We start from the raw sequence: 19,403 nt of genomic DNA, 5'->3' as shown, positions 1-19,403 counted from the left end.
AAGGAAGGTCCCTGGAGAGGACCTTGTGCAGCTGGGCTTTGTCATGGCAGCACACGTCAGGCTGCCACCACCAGCTGTGTTGGCACAAAGGGACACCTGGAGTGTAGGAACAGCTCTAAAGTGTGTATCCTACAAACTCCGGAGTACTTAAAGGCCTCCTCCTCGTGCCTGCCTCGTTCCTTTCGGGGTTGCTGCTAGTGGTGGGCCAGAGCAGTTGCCCTGGGAAATGAGGCTGTGGAAATGTATCTTGGAGTGGAAACTTCACCTTCCCTGGCTCGTTGATGGTCAGAGATAGGTTTGGATGTGTACAGCCACATCTTCATCTCCGATGTGCCTTAACATCTTTCTGTTCCCCGTCTGCCTTTCCAGAACATCAATGCAGCTCAGTCCAGCTTCTTACCCGAGAAAGAAAAGCAGGAACTTCTCAATACGCTGTATGAAGCCTACGGGATGGTGCCCAACGCATCGTGATGCGTCCCTGCAAGCCAGCGTGGAGCCGTGGCCCTTCTTCGTGTGTGCTCAACTCTCCTCTGGGCTGTGGGAGCGCCGGAAGGTGCCTGGGGTCAGTCTCCATTCCTGGCATCCCATGTTAACCTTTACAGTGCTAAGCAGAATCAGGTTCCTATCATACACACACCCCTATCGCCCCCGTGAACCGTCTCCCAAATGGACATCCAGCTTCCTCTGCTGTTGTGCACGCAGACCCAAACGCCTCCCTTCAGCTGCTGCTCCCTCTGTACCATAAACGAGAGCAGAAGGACCTCTCGTGCCCTGCTGACCTGCCTTAGCCCTTGCCCGTGGTGCAGAAATAATCTCCTCTGGCTCTGACTGTCAGGGTTAATCTCCGCCGTTCTAGGAAAAAGGTGTGCCAGGTCGGGAGTGAGTAGGTGTGAGGGTTTATCCCCATCCGTGCGGGTAGGGAGGTTTGGCTGCAGCTGTGTTTACCTGTGGTTAGTCTTGTGCTAACAGGCCCAGGACAAGAACAAGCTGGAAGCTGGTGCACAGGTCTGAAGGGCGTTTTTTTTTTTTTTTTTTTTAAAAAAAAAGCCTTTTTTGGCATCCTCCCTCAGCCAAGGAGTTCTGTGTATCGGGTCTTACAACGTCACTGCCGCGGAAGCGCACACCGTGGGCTCCAGCTGAGCTCACAGCTGGCCGTGAGCGTGCTCACACATGCATAGGAAGTTGGAACGGATTTTTACCATTTTGGGCCCAAATCTGCCTTCTGGGACTTTCCCAGTTTTGTACTCATCCTAGACGATTCCTGTAAACTGCATTTTGCTCTTCCTGCATCCTTGTTTAGGACCTTAGAAAAATTGTGCTCGATTGCCTGTTTTAACCATTCTGCGCTTTTCCTAACGTGACATAATCTTACGGCACTATTAAACTCAGTGATTAATAAGCTAGGGCCCAATATCAAATATTGACTCAGGTCCCATCTGAATTGCTTTTCTCGCTTAACCACAACACCGGCTAGGAGTCAGACTTTCAGTTTGGTGGAGAACTTGCAAGGAAATATTCACCAAAATTCCTAAGCCGTTTTGGTGCATTACAGTATTTTTACTTAATATGCAATAGAGCCATGCAGCCAGAGAAGTGACAGTTTTCCTGCTGACAAAGAGCTCCTCGATGCACATGAGGAGGGAGCGTGGTGTGTGTGGCATGCTGCAGCATCCCAGGCGTCTGCAAAGGTGCATGCTCCAAAGATCCTACACCAAAAAGTTGCCTTTGGCGAAGGGCCGTGGTGGTCCTGGACAGTGGCTGCCCAGCCTCAGCCAGCAGCGCCCCAGTGCTGGGAATGTTTCCTTTCTTTCTAGGCTTCCATATTTGTCTTCTGAGTAAAATACTCATCTCTGAAATACGTGGTGCATACATACACCTAGATAGATAGGAGAGAGTGAATTTCTTACTTTTTTTTTTTTTTAAGCAAATTATAAATCATCACTTTTAAGAATATGGTTGCTGTTAGAGCCAGGATTTTTTGAGTTAATTTTTCTCCAAAATTTGTTTCTGAAGAAGCTGCTTGTTTGGATTCTGGACAGTTGATTGTTAATCCCGTTTAATAAAATAACAAATTTATATTAAAACAGAAATCCTCTCGCCTTTCTGCTCAAGGGAGACTGGTAGGAGCCGTGTTCCGTGGGCTGCAATGCGAGCCGTTGTACCCCTGCTAGAGGCAGAGGGGTCAATCGGTTGGTGTGGCAGCCCAATTCCTGCCTCCCACTGCTAGCAGGTAGCTTTGAAAGTTTTAATGTACGGCACAGAAGAGGGAAGGTACTTATGCTCCCTCGTTAGACTTACAATCTGGATTTATTGATGCAACCTTGCGTCTTTTCAGTAATCGTAGAAATGCGTATCTTACCCCTAGAAGCAGAATCCTTATCACTTTTTCTGTCATGCGTCACAAATAGCTGATATTTTCTCCCCCCTTCCTGAGTTTTGCACGCTTTGTTGATGCTGAGGGCCAGAAGCAGTACGGTCTGGTCCGCGAGGCTGCTGGACTGTGGTATCAGCTCAGGCAGGAGGGTGTTTTGGGTGTTTTCTGATCGACTTTCCCATTGCTTAGCACTCGGGTGGAGCTGGCGGAGGTCCCTCATGCCTGTATGTTCAGCTGAAATCAGGGGCTCAGAGCATCTGTGCGCTCAGCAGCTCTGCAAGTCAGGACATCGCTGGATTCATCCAGTGCCCTTGGTCCTGCAGCGATGGCAGCTGACCCGGCTCTTTTACTTGTGGGGGGAACCTGATGCCTGTGCTCTGAGGGTGGCTGGCCAACGGGTCACTGGTGATCTGCCTAAATATAACTGCGGCAGCTATCTTCTGACCAGGGAGACCCAAGATTAGCCCTCTCTTGACTGCTGGAGGTCATGCGTGGTGCACAGTCCCTCTGCACTGCCTTTCGGCTTGCTTCGTGTGCGTGTCTGAGCCAAAAATACTGCTTGGTGGAAGCGAGGAGAGCTGGAAATAGGGCCTGAAGACCAAACCGCCTGTCAGCCAAGACCAGGAGCTACCTGCTTGTTTGCCCCTGAGCACGGGGAAAAGGGAGCAGGCTGTTGGCCGCCGTCTGGGAACAGAGCTGCAATAGTATCCAGGCAGCTCGGGGGGAGCTTGTGTGAGGCTGCCAAGGAAGCAGATGCAGCCTCTACCTGGCTGCCAAGTCCTTGTTTCCTGGGCAGGCTGGAGCAACATCCATCTCTGTCCTGGTCCCGCAGCCATCGCTTCTTGGAGACCCACAGACAATTCGCCCCCTGTCTGGCAGCAACTTCTCTGCTTATTTATGGCCTTGTTTGCTCTGATAAATCTCAAAGTTGTAACGTTCAGTTCTTCCTGAGGCTGTCAAGGAGGTGCTTGTCCCTGTGTCACTGCTGGAGGCTTTCTCAGGCCAGCTCTGCCTTGCCCTGTCCATTGCAGGACCGATCCCTGTGGGGCTGGAGCCGTCTCCCAGAGCTCTGCTGGGATCATCTGTGCTGGGTGGGTGAAACGTGAGTGATGGATGTCCTTGTAGCTTGGTGCTGTGCTGAGGACATCTCTTCCCACCGGCATCTCTTCTTCTGGTGTCTCAGCTGCTCTGCCAAGTCCTAAGCCAGCTTTACCCTGCTTGGCTTCCAGTAAACCTGGAAAAGCACTGCCTTGCAGCAAACCTGGGCAAGTCGGGGCAGATTTCTGGCATTCTCCATCCCCAACTTTAAATCTGCTTCTAACTGGGGGCTGCAAATGTTTGGGGAGGTTTCACAGCCCCAGACAGAAGGGACTCTCTTGTCATACAGTTCCCTATCTCCCTGTTAGAGGCTGGTGTAACCTCCTTGCAGCCCAACCTGTTACAAGGTGAAACGGAGGAAGAACAACCATCCAGGCAGAGCACTTTCAGTACTTGAAGGCTGTGTTATTTATTCCAACAGCTTATATAGTTTTATCAAACCATCTTTAACACAAAACATGTCTCCTAAAAGAGAGAATGGTGTGAGATCCTACCGGAGATAATCTCAGCTAACAGCTTGCGAAGTTAAGCCTGAATTTCAACAGTCAAAACAGCAAAATGTTTCTCCCCTCCCCTTAACAATACCTTAAAATGCTAAAACCCAAAGAAAAAGATGCCTGTGGCTGATGCTGCTGGGCCTCTCGGTGGAGCTTGTCCACACAGGGCTGTGCTTTGGTCCTTTCCTGGTGCTGAGCAGCAGCAGTGGGGCTGCATGGGGCTGGCCATGGACGCGCGGGACCGGCCGGGTCCCCCTGCTGCCTGCCCTGGCGAGCGGCCCCACGGGCAGTCCGGAGGCCAGCTCAGCTGTGAGATGCAGGATGAGGGCAGTGTGTGGAAAAACCAATTGTCTAAACTTCTAATCTATGGAAACGGAATAAATAATAGGCTAAATTTGCAATAGTGGGAAGGTACCTTGGACAGGAAAGTCTGGTGTGTATATTATTACTGAAATCGCTTTTTCCCATAGGGGAAAATTGCAGCTAAGGCATCTTGAGAATGGCTCATGTCACTACAAACACTGCAGTGTTGCTCTAAATCGTTAGGGATGGGAGCAGAAGTCTTTTGGAGGTACCAGTCCTTGTGCAGCATCTTGCGGTGCTCTAAACAAAATGGCTGCTGCAGAGGCGTGTGACAGACAACTGCCTGGTCCAGGTTGGCTTTTGTCCACAAATTCAATAGCAAATTCTCGTTTAACATTCACAGCAAGTCCCTCCTGCTGCCCCATCCCGCCCCCTGCACGCTGTCATGGAGAGGGTTTGTTTTCTTGCTCCTTTGGTCGTGCTCCAGGGTCGCTCTCAGAAGAGGTGCTAGGTGCTTCGCTGTCTGCAGAAGGGAGGAGTGGGAGGAAAGCATGGTTACGCTGTGCTCAGGACACAAGGGATCAGTCATTGCTACAGCTGATTTCATTCAGCTCGCTAGCTGAAGCCCTATTGCCACCTACCTGTGGCCAGATATTTGGCTTAAATGTATATGGTTGTCCCATCACGTTCCCAGAGCACAAACCCTTCTCAAAGCAGGGTAGCTGGTGGTGCTGGGAGGGTGCCTCAGGTCTCAAAGGACGGTGCAAGGATTTTATATGACTGCAGGGTGCATCGATACAGCAGTCCTAAACCAACAGTCCCTTTCAAAGCAGGGATGAGCTCTCCTTGCCTAAATTGTGTAGGCAAGTTCCAAGTGGACAGCCAGGCAGTTACCCTGGTTCTCTCTCTAGATGAGCTCCAGGTTGTGCTTATTGCAGACAGGTGTATGGACATGTACTATTAGGGACATATTTGAAGAGGTACAGCTGGGGTAATGCATTTTAAAGCATTTTTATAGTTACAGAGTGCAGCTTGGAGAAAGGGCTGGAAAGGAGTTTATTCTCTGCAGTTGTGCTGTGTGTTTGGTTGCTTGTTAGTGAACCCAGCCTCAGGCTCAGAGCTGAGCATTCGTGCATCCCACAGCTAGCTGGGCAGCAGCGTTGAGCAGGGTGATGCTGCCATGTCTGGGCTATGGGGAAAGGCATGGAGATGGCTGGTGGTGCTTAAAATTACTGCTGTTGCTATTCAAAATACTATTTAAAGGGTAATTAAGAAATGGAAAAAGCAAATTACAGCCCCCACCCCCATGATTTTTATGAGGCCTAAGGTATTTTTGACGTGTACTTTGCCCCAGGAAGGCTGCTGGTTGGTGCTCATCCTGTTAAAACAGGACCAGGACCTTGGCTGCAGTGTTCTTGCACCAGGACCCCAGGGACCACCCCGCTGGTTGCAAGAGACCCTCAGCCTGTGAGCCTCCTGCTGGCTGCAGGGAGGGATGGGATGTTCCCCCTGAGCATCCCCCCGTTGTGCCTGGCCCCCAGGGACTTTGCTTTTCTGCCGTTTCATGATGTGCTCTCCTAGGCTGGGCACCACGAGCTGTGGCTACCAGTGCCTGCGGCAGCTCACCTGCCCCTTCGACGGTGAGGTCACTGATGTCCTCGGTCAGCTTGCGCATGCTGATGGTGGTTGCATCTCGCTGGATGTCGTGGACAGCGTTCCTCCGGCCAGCCCGATCGCAGGAAATAAAGTCAGTGTACGTGCTGGACTCTACCTCCATTGAATTTCTATGCACATCCAAAATCCTGCAGAGAAAACACAACTCTGAGGTCGAGGATGCTCGGCCAACCTGGATGCATGGCTGCATCCAGGTTAGATGACTTTACGCAGGTAAATTACAGCATGAAAAAAAAAAGCCCCTGCAACTCCGCTCCCAGTCGGAGCAGCTACCGAAATCTCAGGTAACGACCTGCTGCTGGCTCTGCTGTCACCAGCTTTGTTCTCAGCGCACACCACGCGCCTGCCGCTCGGCTCCCCGGCACGGTGGGGGAACGGAGGCTGTCTTGGATTCAAAGCTCAGCATTTCAGCTCGACATCAGCCTGGCCCAAGCCCTTCTTCCTCCTCCAAATGCCATTCGAGGAGCTTTGAATGAAGGCTGAATTTGGCTCTCCGCACTGGGGGGGCTGATCCAACCCGAATTTGTAATCAGAAATGGGGCTCCAGCAGGCAGCCACCCAAAAGCTCCAGGAGCCGGTGAGTGCTTCACATCAGTACTGGTGTGTTTGTCACATTCGTGTAACTGATAGAGAGTTCAGTGAGATGGCTTTCCGATAAGCACTTTAACATGTGAAAATCAACCTTTCTGTGAGGTTTTTGGATCCCTTCGCTCCTGTCTGTGCCAAGCGCAGAGTGCAAAGAAAGGTTCACAATGAACACAAGCCGTCTGCCAGCTCTTGGTCCAGCCTGGTGGGTGTTTAAGCTGTTGGTTTTCATTTTAGCTGAGGCTTTAACTTGCCAGCATTTGTCCTGCACACAGTGCAGGGAGCTGAGCAGCTTTGGGAACGTACCGCAAGCGTCTTGGCGCCCAGGCACGGAGCTAGCTGTCACATGCTGCCTCGGCGCTGTAAACCTGGTGCTCTTGGTTCCCGCTCCTGCTCACTGAGTTTGGCACTCGGTTTGTTTTTTCTGCATGGAAGTTCGAGGCTACCAGTTGGATTATTTTGCCCACTGTAAAGGACGCCTTCCGCCCTGCTCCTCCACGTGGAGGAGGTGCCGGTCAGGAACACCGGCATCTAATGGAAAAAAGGCAACTTGTAGCATTCACTTGCTTTTGTGTCTCGGGGTCAATGTGCCACTGAGAGGTTTGTTCAGCTCCTGCACCGATCCTGCTCAATGCTGATCTTCCTACCAGGGAAGCCTGCTGGGAAGCCCAGCTCCTCAAACCCGCAGCCTCGGGAGCCTCGCAGCCTCCACCGCCGAGGCTGGCGGACCTCAGCAGGCAAAGCGCCCCATCCTGGGGCACGGAGAGCGCTCGGCCATCCCCTTCCAAGTCCTTACCGAAGCTCGGCAGCTCCGTGGGGAGCAGCGGGGACGATGCTGGGGCAGAAGCTACCGGGAGGTGGCGGCTGAGCTCTGCCGCCGGGCTCAGCCCGCGGAGCCCCGCAGCGCCACCGGGGCCGGGGCGGCCGCTTCCCGCAGCGCCGACCGCTTGCTTCTTGTCCCGGCCCCTTGCTCCAGGCTCTTGTCCCGGCCCCTTGCTCCAGGCTCTTGTCCCGCTCTGCAGCTCCCCCAGGCCGGGCCAGGGGGTCCCTGCTCGCCCTCATGGCCACCAGGGCGCCGGGAAGCCCCTGCATCCAGGAGCCACTGCCTCAATTTTCAGGGCGAGATGTGATTTTTCTGCAGTTCCTGGCAGGCCCAAACCAGCTCGGTGGGGCTTAGCCAGTGAAATATCTGTTAGCATCGGCCAGTGATAAGAAAGAACCACCTCCCTCCTGCCCGCAGAGTTGGAGCCGTCACTGTGGATGGATGGTTGTGGAGCAGTGGCTCCCCAGGGCAGGCTCCGGAGTTTAAAGCTCCCTCGCCTTGCTGAAATAACCTTGCCCTGCCAAGCCTGCTGTTTGGCTCAAGCTTATTTTTCCATAGCATCTTGTGAGGACTGGAATGAAATGGGAGATCTGAGCCGCAGCGGTCTCGGCTCTGCTGGCGTGGACGTGGCGTTCGGGGCAGGTTTTGGTGCCAGACCTCGGCTGGGCTCGCTGTCCTTCCCCGGGGAGCTCGTGGGCAGCGGGAGGAGCGGGAAGGCTCTGCCCTCGGGGGTCTGACCTTCCCTGCTGCAGACCAGCGAGCCCTGCTCACAGCCAGGTGGAATTTCACACATTCAGAAGGTGTGGATGCTAAGAAATTAAAGGGTTAAACGATTCTTCTGCCTTCCAGTGTGCAAGAGAGCCAGAAAGAAGGGCACTTTTTTCAGGTGAACTCACCGCCTCTGTCCAACTGACAAGCCAGCACCAAATTCCCATTTGCCCCTTGCCTGCTCCTCTGCAGTACAGCTCCCAGGCCCGTCACTATGAGCACGCAGGTACTGCAAGCACTGGGAGGTGGACAACGGCCTGGAAACACCCCTGGGGGGTTACACACACCACAGGGCCATGCACCCGCAGCGCACAATACGTCCCATGGCTTGTGTCCCATGGCTTGGAGGGCTCGGGTGGATTTTTGCAGTCACACCCGGCCCTGGACTCCAGTTTCAAAGGAAGCCCTTCGCGTGACACTGCATCTGTCCCTCATCTAGGTTAACCTGTAAGCTAGGAAGAGCTATTTTCATGGCTAGGAAGAGCTATTTTCGGACTGCACGCGTACCCGGGCTACCGGCAGGCAGAATGGCCGTGCTGAGCTTGCCCCCGGCCTTCCTCTCTTACCTCAGGCTCGTGTCAGGCTTTTGCTCTACCTCTAACCGGGCTTCGCAGTAACTGCATAAACTGTCTGTGTCAGACCAATTTCTGCACGTCTCCTCGTGGCACCTCCTGCTACAGGACACCTTTGAGCACTTCTTAGACATCCTTGTCCCTTAGGGGAGCCAGCCCAGCGCAGCAGGCGGCTGGAAGGGAGGAAGCACGAAGGTTAAACAGCAGCAGGTTTCTCTGCAGCACTGAGCCTGAAGCACCGCCCGAGCCCACACGGCTTCCCTTCACGGGGCGGGATGGAATTGGGCCCTATCTTGCTTCCCCCGCTCCCAGGCGTGGCGTTGGGCAGGGCAGGGCCTGTGCCTGCCGTTGGTTCTGGGGCCACACAGAAATGTCCCCGTTCCTCGAGGGCGCGCTCTCCCCTAGGACACCTGAGGAACGTCTCGGTGACCACAACAGGCAGCCAGCAAGGCCTGGCACAGGGATGTGGAGCCCTGAGGTGCAGGAGTCCCCCACACTTACATCCCCAAAGCTCCCACCGCCCGTTGTGAGCGGCAGTTGGGACCAACAGCTCCGTGCCCGCAGGGCCGGGTCCTGCTCTCCTGGTGTCACACCAGAGGATCTAACTGCTGCTGTTGGCCTACAAGCTTCTGGAGGTCCAGCCAAGCTTTTACCCAAACCAAACTAAACCTTGCTGCATTTCTGGGGTGAAACTTCTTCTTTGTGTTGCAGTTCAGCAGGCGAAGAGGGATACTGCCCCTTTTTTCTGTTCAGGCTTTGCATCCTGCTTCTCTTCCCTTTACCACCAACCTGCAGGGACGAGGGCATGGAGACGTACAGTGCCATCGAGATCTCCGCATTGCACCCCTTGCCCTTTCATTCCTGGGTACCATGACTATTATTAGCCCTCTCCTGCTGGGGGCAGATCCATAACAACAGCAAAACACACTCAACAGCCCTGCCGGGCTTGTAAAATATTTACAGCGTGAGATGGTTTGCTGCCGAGGGGGCCTGGTAGAGCACAGAGGCGGCAGCACCAGGATTTCTGTGCTCCCTGCGGTCTGCTGTGAGGTTCCCTGCTGCGAGAGCCTCATCCAGCCAGGAGGGAAAAAATCCCACAGGGCAATAGCCAGCACTTGAGGTCAGGGGGTTTCCACCAACTGTCTGACAGCTTCCAGCTGGAATTTCAGCAAATTTTCCACTGGCTCTTGTCTGGGAACATGCGTGAGAGGTTGCACACCAAAGGATGAGGGCTCCATAATGGGGTTATCAGGGCTAGGGAGTATTTTTAGACCTGTGCCAGTGCCTTTAAGACCTCACTATGGCTCAAGACCCCCGTGTCTTGGAGCTTTGATCCAGGGCCAGAAACCAGGGTGACACAGTGGAAGCCCTGCAGGGTGCCCAGTCCTGGTGCTGCTGGTAGGGCTGGCAGCAGGGCCTGCTCATGTCACAGAGCTCCCCTGCCCTCCTGCTGGGCCTGCATCCTCTGAAACGTGGTGGTGGCCTTGCCTCTGCCCAAACTGATGTGCTCTGAGCTGCAGGGCCCCCAATTTCATGGCTGGGAGAGAAAAGAGGCAACAGCCTGATCTCCTGCCAAGGCACGGGTGTCCACCTCACGTGCTGAGCGGCGTGGAAAAGCCTCACTGTGCTGTGGTGGTGAAGAAATGCCAAGGTTGGGCATGTCACATTGGTATTTTTGGAAGGCTTTTGCTGTGGGATTCCTCATAGTAACTCTGCACCCTCTGGCTCTGACACTAAATGCAGTGAATTCAACCAACCCCGACATCACGGCGTCTCCTTCCACTGCAGGGATTCTGCAAGAACAGAGCTTTTAGGCTTCTCTAGGACTTGGTGGAAAAATATCATTCATAAAGCAGAAGAACAGGCACAGCAGGGAGATTGAGGCTCAGCGTGTGAAACAGATCCCATCTGTTGCTTTGGCCTCGTTTTGTGGCAGGAAGATCGCTTGAGGCCTGTAGAGCTGGTAACTCACTGCTTAGCCTCCGATTTAAGATGTGGCTTAGCCTGACTCCTGTAGGACTTAGGACTTCACACCCCTTGCATTTAGCTTCTCCCTCAGTCCTGCCCTTCAGCACATCCCCAGCCTGGTCTTGGGGACCCCTGCTCTGTGTCTCTGTGGGGGAACGGGGGAGATCGCTCAGCCCCCCCAGCCCACAATGACACTTCTTTGTTAGCGTTACTCAGCGCCGATCTCCCCACTGGCCTGGATCAGGCTCCAGCCCCGTGTTGGTGGCTGCATAAGGATGCCAGTAATTGCCCTCCGCGAGGGGAAAAATCACATTTTTCCTTGGCAACCGAGCTTTTCTGGGGCTCCTCCCTTCCCGCAGCATCCAGACCTCATCTGCATTTTAAGCCTCTTCTGCAGCTTCTCACCAAGTTGATTAATGGAAATAATTGGTCTCTCCGTGCATCTGGAGCCAGTTACCGTGACAGCAGTTGTATTTGTGTTTTGTTCCCAGGTTGAGCTTGTTTTCTGCATCCCACAGCTTCGAGGTGCCGCTGTCCCCATCCCTCGGGCAGCCACACATCCCTCGGGGCTCAGGGAGTCAGGGCTGGTCAGGATGAGCCCCAGCGCCATGGGATGGGGCTGGGGCAGCCCCACAACATGCAGGGTGAGCACCCATAAGGCGGAAGACACGGTGGCCTTGCCCTCCCCTGATTTTCCCCTCCCGGTGCAGGCAGACACGGCTCCACCACCCGCGCTGTGCAGACTGGCGAGCCCAAGCCCTTCATCCAAGCACCCTTGGCCCCAAGAGTCCCCACTCCTTGGTCCCCCACAGAGACCCCATCAAAGCTGTTAAGAGTACAAGGGGAGGGCTCCACCCACCATTATTTTTATTTTTCCCCCCACTTCTTGTTTAGCTGCCTTTGTACGTGAATGCACTTTCACATGAGCAAAACCATGGCTGTGGAAGATTTGCTAATGGCTGAATCTGCAAAACAGACTAACCACAGACCAGACGCTTTAAACCCTCCAGCTGTAACAGTCTCACAGCTGCTGTTGTAGTCATGTCCTAGGAGGACCCTTGTATTGTCCCCACTTGTGATGTCCCAGCACGGCCGGGCGATTTGGTGGGTTCCTATGTAACGGGGTTCCCCACGAATCCCCTGCCTCCCTTCAGACCATCCAGGCCTCTGGAAGTAAAGTCCCTGCTGTCTTTCACCTCAAATTTCCTCCAAAGGCTGGAAACTACCCAACGGCCCCACAGCTCTTCTGAGCACCTCAGGGCACTGAATTCAGAGACGGCGACCTCCTCAACCCCTGCCTGGGATGCTCGCCCACCACACCAGCATGTTGCGGCCTCCCCAGGTGAGGAGGATTTCCCTCAGCCCAGAGGAGATGCAGCTGGGACCTATTTTCTAGCATAGCTGCTGTTGTATGTATAAAAGGAGGGGGAAGCCCCAGCAGTTCTTGATGGGATAGCTCTGTTTGTGGGAAGATCTTTCTGTGAAGACAGAGGTATGTAGGCCTGGGTTTTTACTTATATGTTGAGAGGGACAAAGAGCAGATCTTGCGTGGCCTTGTTCTGTGGTCTGAAGGGCTGAGTTTAGCTGCTGTGTGGAAGCGCTGCAGGAAGGCAGATCCTAGCTGTGGTGCACACACCTGCCTGGCCCTGCCTCATCCAGGCTCACACAGCCCCACGGGTGTCACGTCCACACCTGAGCAGTGTGTTCCCCCTCAGTGCGGTGTGAGGGGCTGCGGGAGAAGCCCTGGGGCCTCCTGAGGGGCCAGAGCCCTGGCAGCTCCCAGCGGTCCCTAAAAATAACCAGGGCAGCTCTTACAAGTGTCACTGTGGAATGAGGCAGGCTGATTAGCGAAAATGGGCTTAGCTCTGCTCCCTGGGGCTCGCCTGGCCGGTTCGCTCGTGCTGCTGCACAGAGCAAAAATCACTCACATAACTCAGAGGAGAGGGGTAGTGCTTGCTTGGGAAATGGGGGAAAGTCTGCCCCTGGGAGCAGTGACAAGGGTCAGCGTCTGGGCTGCTGCTATTGGAGATTTGCTGACAGTTAAAATGGGGAATGTAGGAGTAAAAAACAGCTGGTAGGAGCTGGTTGAGCTGAGTCCTTCTGTGTGACCCCATGGCTCCTGTGACCCACTGAAAGCAGCAGCCCCTTTAGCTGTGCTGCCTTGCTGGAGCCCCATGCACCCACCTCACAGCATTGCTGTGGTGTGGGGAGATTTCTGGTACATCTGTGTTAGGTGTAGCAGCTACTGAGCCCTGCTGCAGGCAGGGTAAGTCCCCTGCGCGTGAGTCACCAGGGATGTGGGATCTTGACATGAGTTGAAGTGGTGCTCAAGATGCACCAAAACACTGTGTGTGTACTTGGAGAGATCCTTGCAAGCTGTAGTCTCAGAGGGGAAAGTGCCTAATTAAATTAACTGCCAAATATTTTATGGTCTACTGAAATGCAGCCTGGGCACAGAAGGACATGGGGTGTCTCCAGCATGCACGGAAAGGCGTTGGGTATAGGTGAGCTGCTCTGGGACCTGCAGGGTGAATGACAGTGCACCAGCCAGCCCTGAGATGTGCTGGTGCCAGATCTGCAGACACCTGCTCAGTGCAAACAGCCTGTAAGTGACGAAAGAAAGCAGCAAGGTGACCTGCACAGCCAGACGTGGGGCTGAGAAGCTCTGAGCAGGAGACACGGGAGTGAAAGCACAGGGAGGATCGTCTGAGCCAGCAGGCTCACCACTCCCACAAATGTCACAGAAAGTCTCAGAGCTGGGGGTTCCTGCATCTTTTGGGGGATTCCCTGCATCTTGCTGGGCTGACCCTATCTGCAGAGCAAAGCTGGCATGGCAATGTGGGAGCAGGCTGCAGGAAGGGCAGGATCTGTGTGTGGTGTCTCCCTCCCGAGCTATCAGCCACGCTGGGGGGCTGTGCTATGCAGCTTATGCTAGGGCTGCCCAGAGAGCTGGCACCGTGACGTGGCTTGGTGTGTGCGTGGCTGCAAAGTATGGAAAATGCAGCAGGGAAGTCATTACAGCACAACTGCGGATATTGGTTTCCTCTCAGCAACTTTCTAGCAGCTAGTAATATGGAATACAGAGGAGGTGAAATGACTTCTTACAAAACAGGAAGGAGAAAACTTTTCCCTGTTTATGTAATACTTCCCTGTGAATAAAAATCTTATCAGTCTGCAGTGTGCATCCCTACCTGGGTTAGTTGACTTTCCTTCTGGACATGACTTCAGACAAGCTTCATACACAGCAGGGCACTGGCTTCTGGGGAAGGAAAACAAAATAAATGTAAGAAAACAGTGTCCATGCTCATGTTAGGAGGTAGAAAGCTCAGCAGCTTTTTCCACCACCTGTGACTGTAACAGGGGAGGGAGCGTGGGGTTGGTGAGCACTGAGATGAGCAGTGAGAGGCCTCAGGATACAGGTGTTCATCAGAAATGTTCTCAGCATGTGTTTTTCTGCATTAGAAGTGGTTTGCTTTGCTGGGTCTAATAGCAGAGAAAGCCTGACCAGTGGCCTGGCCTCACAGAAGTCCCCTTTGGTTTTACTTCTCCTTTCAACAACTTGATTTGAGCGTGCTGGGAAGAACCGAAGCCACTCGGTCCCCTGACCTGCACCACAGGGAGGCCTGGGGGGATCGGTGCTGCTGACAAAAGTATAAATAAATACTGGTTTGCAGCCCCACTGCCATTTAAAGAAGTGAAACTTCCATGTTAGCTGCTTTGAGGAAAAGAAGGGGAAGTTTGTCTGGTGCTTGTAGTTGCCTTGGTTTGCCTGGTGCTCTTTGGTTCTCTGCACACAGCTGTGCCTTCTCCCTTTGTCCCTAAGCCCCACTCAGAGACATTTCCTCTGTGGCCTTAACATCTGCGGATGACTTGCAATCTCCTGACCTGCAGAGCCCAGCCAACAAGACACTTGCTTATTTTAGCAGCTGTTTCAGCTTTCAGACTTTTTGGAACATCATGGACTGCTTTTTTTTTTTAACTTGGTCCCAGGGACACATACTAGCAGACAAAAAGCAAGAGATTAACCATTTAAGGAAGCAAGCAGTAGCTCATTCAGCAATTCTGCCTCATCCACCTGGGCTCTGGGCCACTCTGACTGCAGTCATTTTCCAAACCAAGACAGATCTGCAGACTTCCTCTTCGTTCCTTGACCCACTTCTAAAACTGCCTCGTTGTTGGAGCTGAGGATTGCTCGCCTGCTCCATCCCTGCCTCAAGGACAGGGCACTTGCTGCTTTTGTGTGTCAGTTTGCCCATCTGTTAAATGGAGCTATTAATACTCTTTCCTCACTAGATGTTTCAAATATTTGTAAAGCTTTGAGATCTGCAGATGACAGGCTTACAGAAGTGGAAAATACTAATTAAGATCATGGCAGTATCCAAGCAAAGGCACAAGGATTTAACAATACACTTCTGTTAGTGTTTACTGCACTTACAGTGAAGTACTTATTGGAAGTGCTAGACAGGAAAAGAAACAGCATTCCCACAACTCTGGGAATATACATCGCCCTTTGGGGGCACCAACCGGGCTAACAAAAGCAGGAAGGAAGAAAGCCAGCTTTGGAAATTCTCGATCCTCGATTTCCCCTCTTTGCATTCCTGCCTCACTCCGGCTCCCATGTCATGCAGCCCAAGCAGTTAAACCTCCGGCACTTCGCGTGTATTGCAAAACTTCTTCAAATCTGTGGCCCTGTGCCAGGAGATGCTTAAAGCAAATTGGAACGAGGATGCTCTGAACTAGAAGAGCCATCACCAAATAATCCTGGTCCTGAGGGGCTGTTGGGGAAGCCCTGTTTTCTCTCAAAAGAGCTGATTTTGGAGAGAGGAGCCCTGCAGTGACTCGTCTTGGCTTTCTATCCCTCCGGCACTGGCTCCAGCTGGATGTTTCTTCCCCATGGCCCTACCTTGGGGGCTTGGGGAGTCCTGCAGAGCGGCAGGTGGGCGCCCTGCTCCATCCTCTGCTGGCTGTCCCAGCCCTGGGGGTGGGCAGAGCTGCAAGACCCAATGTGCACAGGCAGGCAGCATCCCACATGGGGGGTCCGGGGGCTTGAGGCTGGTGATGGGGATGGGCTGAAGTAACTTCTGAAATAATATTTTACTCTTCCTAGTCTGGTTTTATAGTGCATCGAGGTGTTATTCAGGGACCTTGTGGAAATGTCCAAAGGATAGCTAAGCATCCACACCCAGTGAGGAGTGAATTACAAGGGCACTGCCATCAGCATGGTACACACTGCTTGAGGTCCAGATTCTCACTCTGTTTTTCAGCTGTTACCCAGAAGGAACACACAAAACAAATGCACTGCTTCAAAATGAGTACATGTTCCAAGAAGCCCGGAGTGCTTTTTGGCAGAATTCAGCCCTATTCTATACAGCAGATGTCTTGGTGTTGCTTTTGATCCAGAGAGGAAATCCTTTTTTGGTTTCAACCAAGGTGGTGGCAGCAGACAGAAGGTCGTTCTCGTAGCTCTTGACTCATGGGTAAACATCAGGCCAAATGCATCACTGATTAGAATGGGAGACTGCTCCTCCCGGGGCAGGCTGAAAGACTGTCTAGCTCGGTATCCTGTCTCCAACAGCAGCTGGCATCCTTGGCTCAGAGGTGCAAGAAGACTTGTAGTTGTGATGGGATATTTTCATCAGTTACTAATTGCCCTGAACCAGGAGGTTTTATAATCCTTTAAAAGCAATATCCTTATAATTGCAACCAGGATAGCTTTGTTACCTACATAACAACCTGGCATCCAATACAACGCCTTCTGAACTGAGTGCCAGTGATATCTAGAGGCAATGAGCACCACTGGCTAATTACTTTGTGGAAAGAGTAATTCCAGTAAAGTTGATGACGCTCTGGTGGGGATGTTTGGCTTATTACATCACTGTCAATATCAACAAATGTTGGCATTTTGGCCCTGGCCTGGGAGTTCCCGAGGCAGCAGCTTGTGGCCAGCAGCGTGCAGGCATGGAGGAGCCAGGCAGAGAGCCCTGTGCCTCTTGGGGCTGTGCCGGGAAGGAAGGCTTTTAGGAACCCACAGCGCAAGCCAGAAATGAGTGGTGCAAAGTACATAGCCCTGCAGGCTTGAAAGTAGTGAAAGTTTAGAAACGGGGGAATAAATGGTTCATAGTCCACCGCTGCTCTTCCTGCTTGTGCTACAGGTCCCAGGCTGAGCCCTGGAGCAACATCTCCGCGTCTCCGTCACTGCTGTCGGGAGGAGCTGGGGACAAAGTGCATGCAGCCGCCGACCCTCCCCACCACACCGGCTGGTACCGGTAAGCTGCTGGGAGCACCTCCCTTTATGGCTTGGCTGGGAGCATGTTGTTTGTTTTTTTCCCCTTTCTCATCCTCTCTAAGGAACAGGTACTGTGTTGGAAAACTTGTTTTCTGGATTGTTCCGTTTGTATGGCTCTGGTGACTCGAAGGAAACCCTCAGCAGTGTAGCAGTTGATTGAGGCTTTGAATGTGAAAATTGAGATCAAGGTGGTGCAGTAAGGCAAATAAAAAGCAGTGTTGAAGCTTCTGCTGTTCCTTATAGACTTTCAGATTCATCCCCTGGTTCTGCTACAGACCTGTATGAGCCCAGGAAAAACACCTGATTTGTGCCTGGCCCCAGTAAAACAGGGATGATGCTAGTGTTTGGTTATCCAGGCAGGTTGGAGGGATCAATGCAATAACTGGCCCTGAAACATGGGAGATCCAGGAAATATTAGCAACCTGGAAAATGTTTTTCATAGCTGTGTTTTGGGGGGCAGAGTTGTATGTCTATGCGCAGGCTTCCAAGTGGGCTCGAAATTCTCTTTTCTTTGGTTTAAGAGCATGGGGAAGTGAAACAGAGCATTTTAGCCTTTACACCTGGTCAGAATCAGCCACTGTGAGTACAGAAATGAGCAGCTGGAAGATGCAGGTCTATGAATATCTTTGGGGTTTAGCATCTCCACTATGATGCTACTTGTGTTGGCAGCCTGTGCGCTTTATTTTAATGGCCTCCAGCTCTTTGGGGCATCCAAGTCCTCACCCTCTGGCAAGTGTCCATGGCATGGAGGACATGGAGCCCAGCGCCCTGTCCTGTGCTCAGGGTGCAGTAAGCTTTGGTGTAGCCATGTTTGTAAACAGCCATTTAATCTGTATCCATGCTATGGATTAATTCAGCCTTAGAGGATCTCTTCATGCATCCTCGTTTCCCAGACACTGTCCCTCATCTCAGTAAACACGTGATGGCTTCTCAGTTGGGTGGCCCCTCATTTCCAAGGTGGCCCCTTCCAGCCAAGAGTCTACGAAGCCAAAGCACGTCCCACAGCCACCTGAATGGAGCACGCCAACCTCACCATGAGCAAGCACAGCCCAGAGCCCAAGGGCTGCGTGTGTCTGACGGCCTCTGCCACTGGCCATGCGCTCCCCGTGGAGCTGTCCTCACTGCTGCAGCTGCCCCACCACAGCCACCTCTTGCTCATCCGGCACTGGCACGTCCTCCTCGTTCGTCCCACGGTCACAGCCACCAGGGGCATTGCTCCTGGGAATACAGCTAAGCTTGGTTCTTGTTCCGTGGACGCATTTACCCCTTCCAACACAAGGGAAACGCTTCCCAAATGCTCATCTAGGACCAAGGCGTTGCACTCGTGTGCCAGCTCACCGCTGCTGCTCACTGCCAGCTGCTTAGGGGAAACCGGAGAGAGGAGAGCGACAGGCAGCTCCGAGGTGGAGGAATTTTCAAAGCCTCCTGAGAATATCGCCACACAGCAGTTCTTTTTTTATCCCAACTCTGTGCCTTTTAAAACACTTGCTTGGGAAGCTGGATGCCTGTGAGTCTCCGAGCCTGCTTCCACCGTGTTTGTGAGGCTCTCATCTGCGCCAGGGCTTGGGGTGGCCCCAACCCACACCACGGGCACGGAGCCCGGTGTCTCGCAGCCTGGCATCTACTCCTGGACAGGCACAGCGTGGCCCCTGTGTCGTAAGGGATCCTGTCTGGCCAGTTTCTCAAAATAAATGGACAAATGGCAGAAAGGAGGCCAGAAATCCCCACGGGGGTCACTGAGCCACAGTCCTTTGTGATTGCTACAGCTGCTCTCCCCTCCGCAGCAAGCACGGAGCGACGCGATTTTCAAAGTGAAACGCAGCCACCTCCCTGCCACCAGCACGGCAGAAAGCCGGCACGCAGCCTTGCTTTTCAGCCTACAGCTTGCAGGGGGCAAAATCCCGCTGCTGGCAGTCTGTTAGGTAAAAGTTAAGTCTGTCCTTTAAAGAAACCACCCATCGGCAGCCCCCAGCCGCGGACGAGCCCCTGGCAGCATCCTGCCCCTCGCACCCTGCTCCCCACGCTTCACTTACGGGCACGACGGCTCCGGCTGCTACTCGAGTCCCAAAGCCCCGCTGCTGCCGGAGGGATCAAGGCTGGAAACGCGCCCCGCCAGCCAGGTTGGCCGCAGCCAGCTCCAGACTCGCGGCTTCCTTGTGCTGGGAGCCGCTAAATGAAGTTGCACTTGTGGGGCCGAGGGGCGTGTTCTGCTCCCCGCCGGGTGAGTCCCAGCCTGCTGTAATCCAATGCTCGTCCCGATGATGTCAAGCAGCCGCTGCTCGGCTCCTACCTTACAGGCGGCAGGAGGGATCCGTTTCCTTCTCGCTGAGATCTTTGTTTAGCTTTGCGTTGTAACCTCATCTCCCGGCAGCTGCATGTGCCCGAACATCCTTCCTTTGATGCGTGGCTCTCGCTGCCGGGCGCTTCCTCTGCGGGCTCCACCTGTCACCGGCAG

The 19,403-nt window shown here is 53.4% G+C and overlaps 2 protein-coding genes across 7 annotated transcripts in view; one reads left to right on the top strand and one right to left on the bottom strand.

The window, feature by feature from the left end:
* The window catches only part of ADA (adenosine deaminase), a 21,103-nt gene extending 15,066 nt beyond the window's left edge, over positions 1-6,037 (top strand). For all 3 annotated transcript variants that reach the window (XM_048072556.2, XM_048072557.2, XM_066978376.1), the window contains one exon: positions 370-6,037. In XM_048072556.2, coding sequence (XP_047928513.2) covers positions 370-471 — 102 coding nt within the window. In that variant the 3' untranslated portion in view covers positions 472-6,037. The remainder of the gene's footprint in view (positions 1-369) is intronic.
* On the bottom strand, positions 1,042-19,403 carry PKIG (cAMP-dependent protein kinase inhibitor gamma). 4 transcript variants are annotated; one of them, XM_048072559.2, is made up of 4 exons: positions 19,239-19,403; positions 13,854-13,921; positions 5,899-6,074; positions 1,042-4,795 (listed from the first exon to the last, which is right to left on the bottom strand). In XM_048072559.2, the coding sequence occupies exons 3-4, from the start codon at positions 6,047-6,049 to the stop codon at positions 4,716-4,718; spliced, it is 231 nt and encodes a 76-aa protein (XP_047928516.1). In that variant the 5' UTR covers positions 6,050-6,074; positions 13,854-13,921; positions 19,239-19,403; the 3' UTR covers positions 1,042-4,715. The 4 variants fall into 4 exon arrangements, with proteins under 4 accessions (XP_047928516.1, XP_013044807.1, XP_047928517.1 ...); XM_013189353.3 differs by lacking the exon at positions 19,239-19,403 and adding an exon at positions 18,982-19,219; XM_048072560.2 differs by lacking the exons at positions 13,854-13,921; positions 19,239-19,403 and adding an exon at positions 18,982-19,227.

This window comes from Anser cygnoides, chromosome 16 (genome assembly GCF_040182565.1).
Source record: "Anser cygnoides isolate HZ-2024a breed goose chromosome 16, Taihu_goose_T2T_genome, whole genome shotgun sequence".
NCBI lineage: Eukaryota > Metazoa > Chordata > Aves > Anseriformes > Anatidae > Anser > Anser cygnoides.
The sequence above is the reverse complement of the archived record's forward strand: the minus strand, read 5'-3'. Positions and strand labels throughout refer to the sequence as shown.

Excerpts from the sequence above, each read along its gene's own strand:
- PKIG (XM_013189347.3), bottom strand. The coding sequence starts at position 8,828 with ATGTCTAAGAAGTGCTCAAAGGTGTCCTGTAGCAGGAGGTGCCACGAG. Across the intron at positions 6,075-8,688 it reads AAGCCTGACACGAGCCTGAG|GATTTTGGATGTGCATAGAA; the intron begins GTAAGAGAGGAA and ends TTTTCTCTGCAG. Across the intron at positions 4,796-5,898 it reads CCTCACCGTCGAAGGGGCAG|ACAGCGAAGCACCTAGCACC; the intron begins GTGAGCTGCCGC and ends TCCCTTCTGCAG.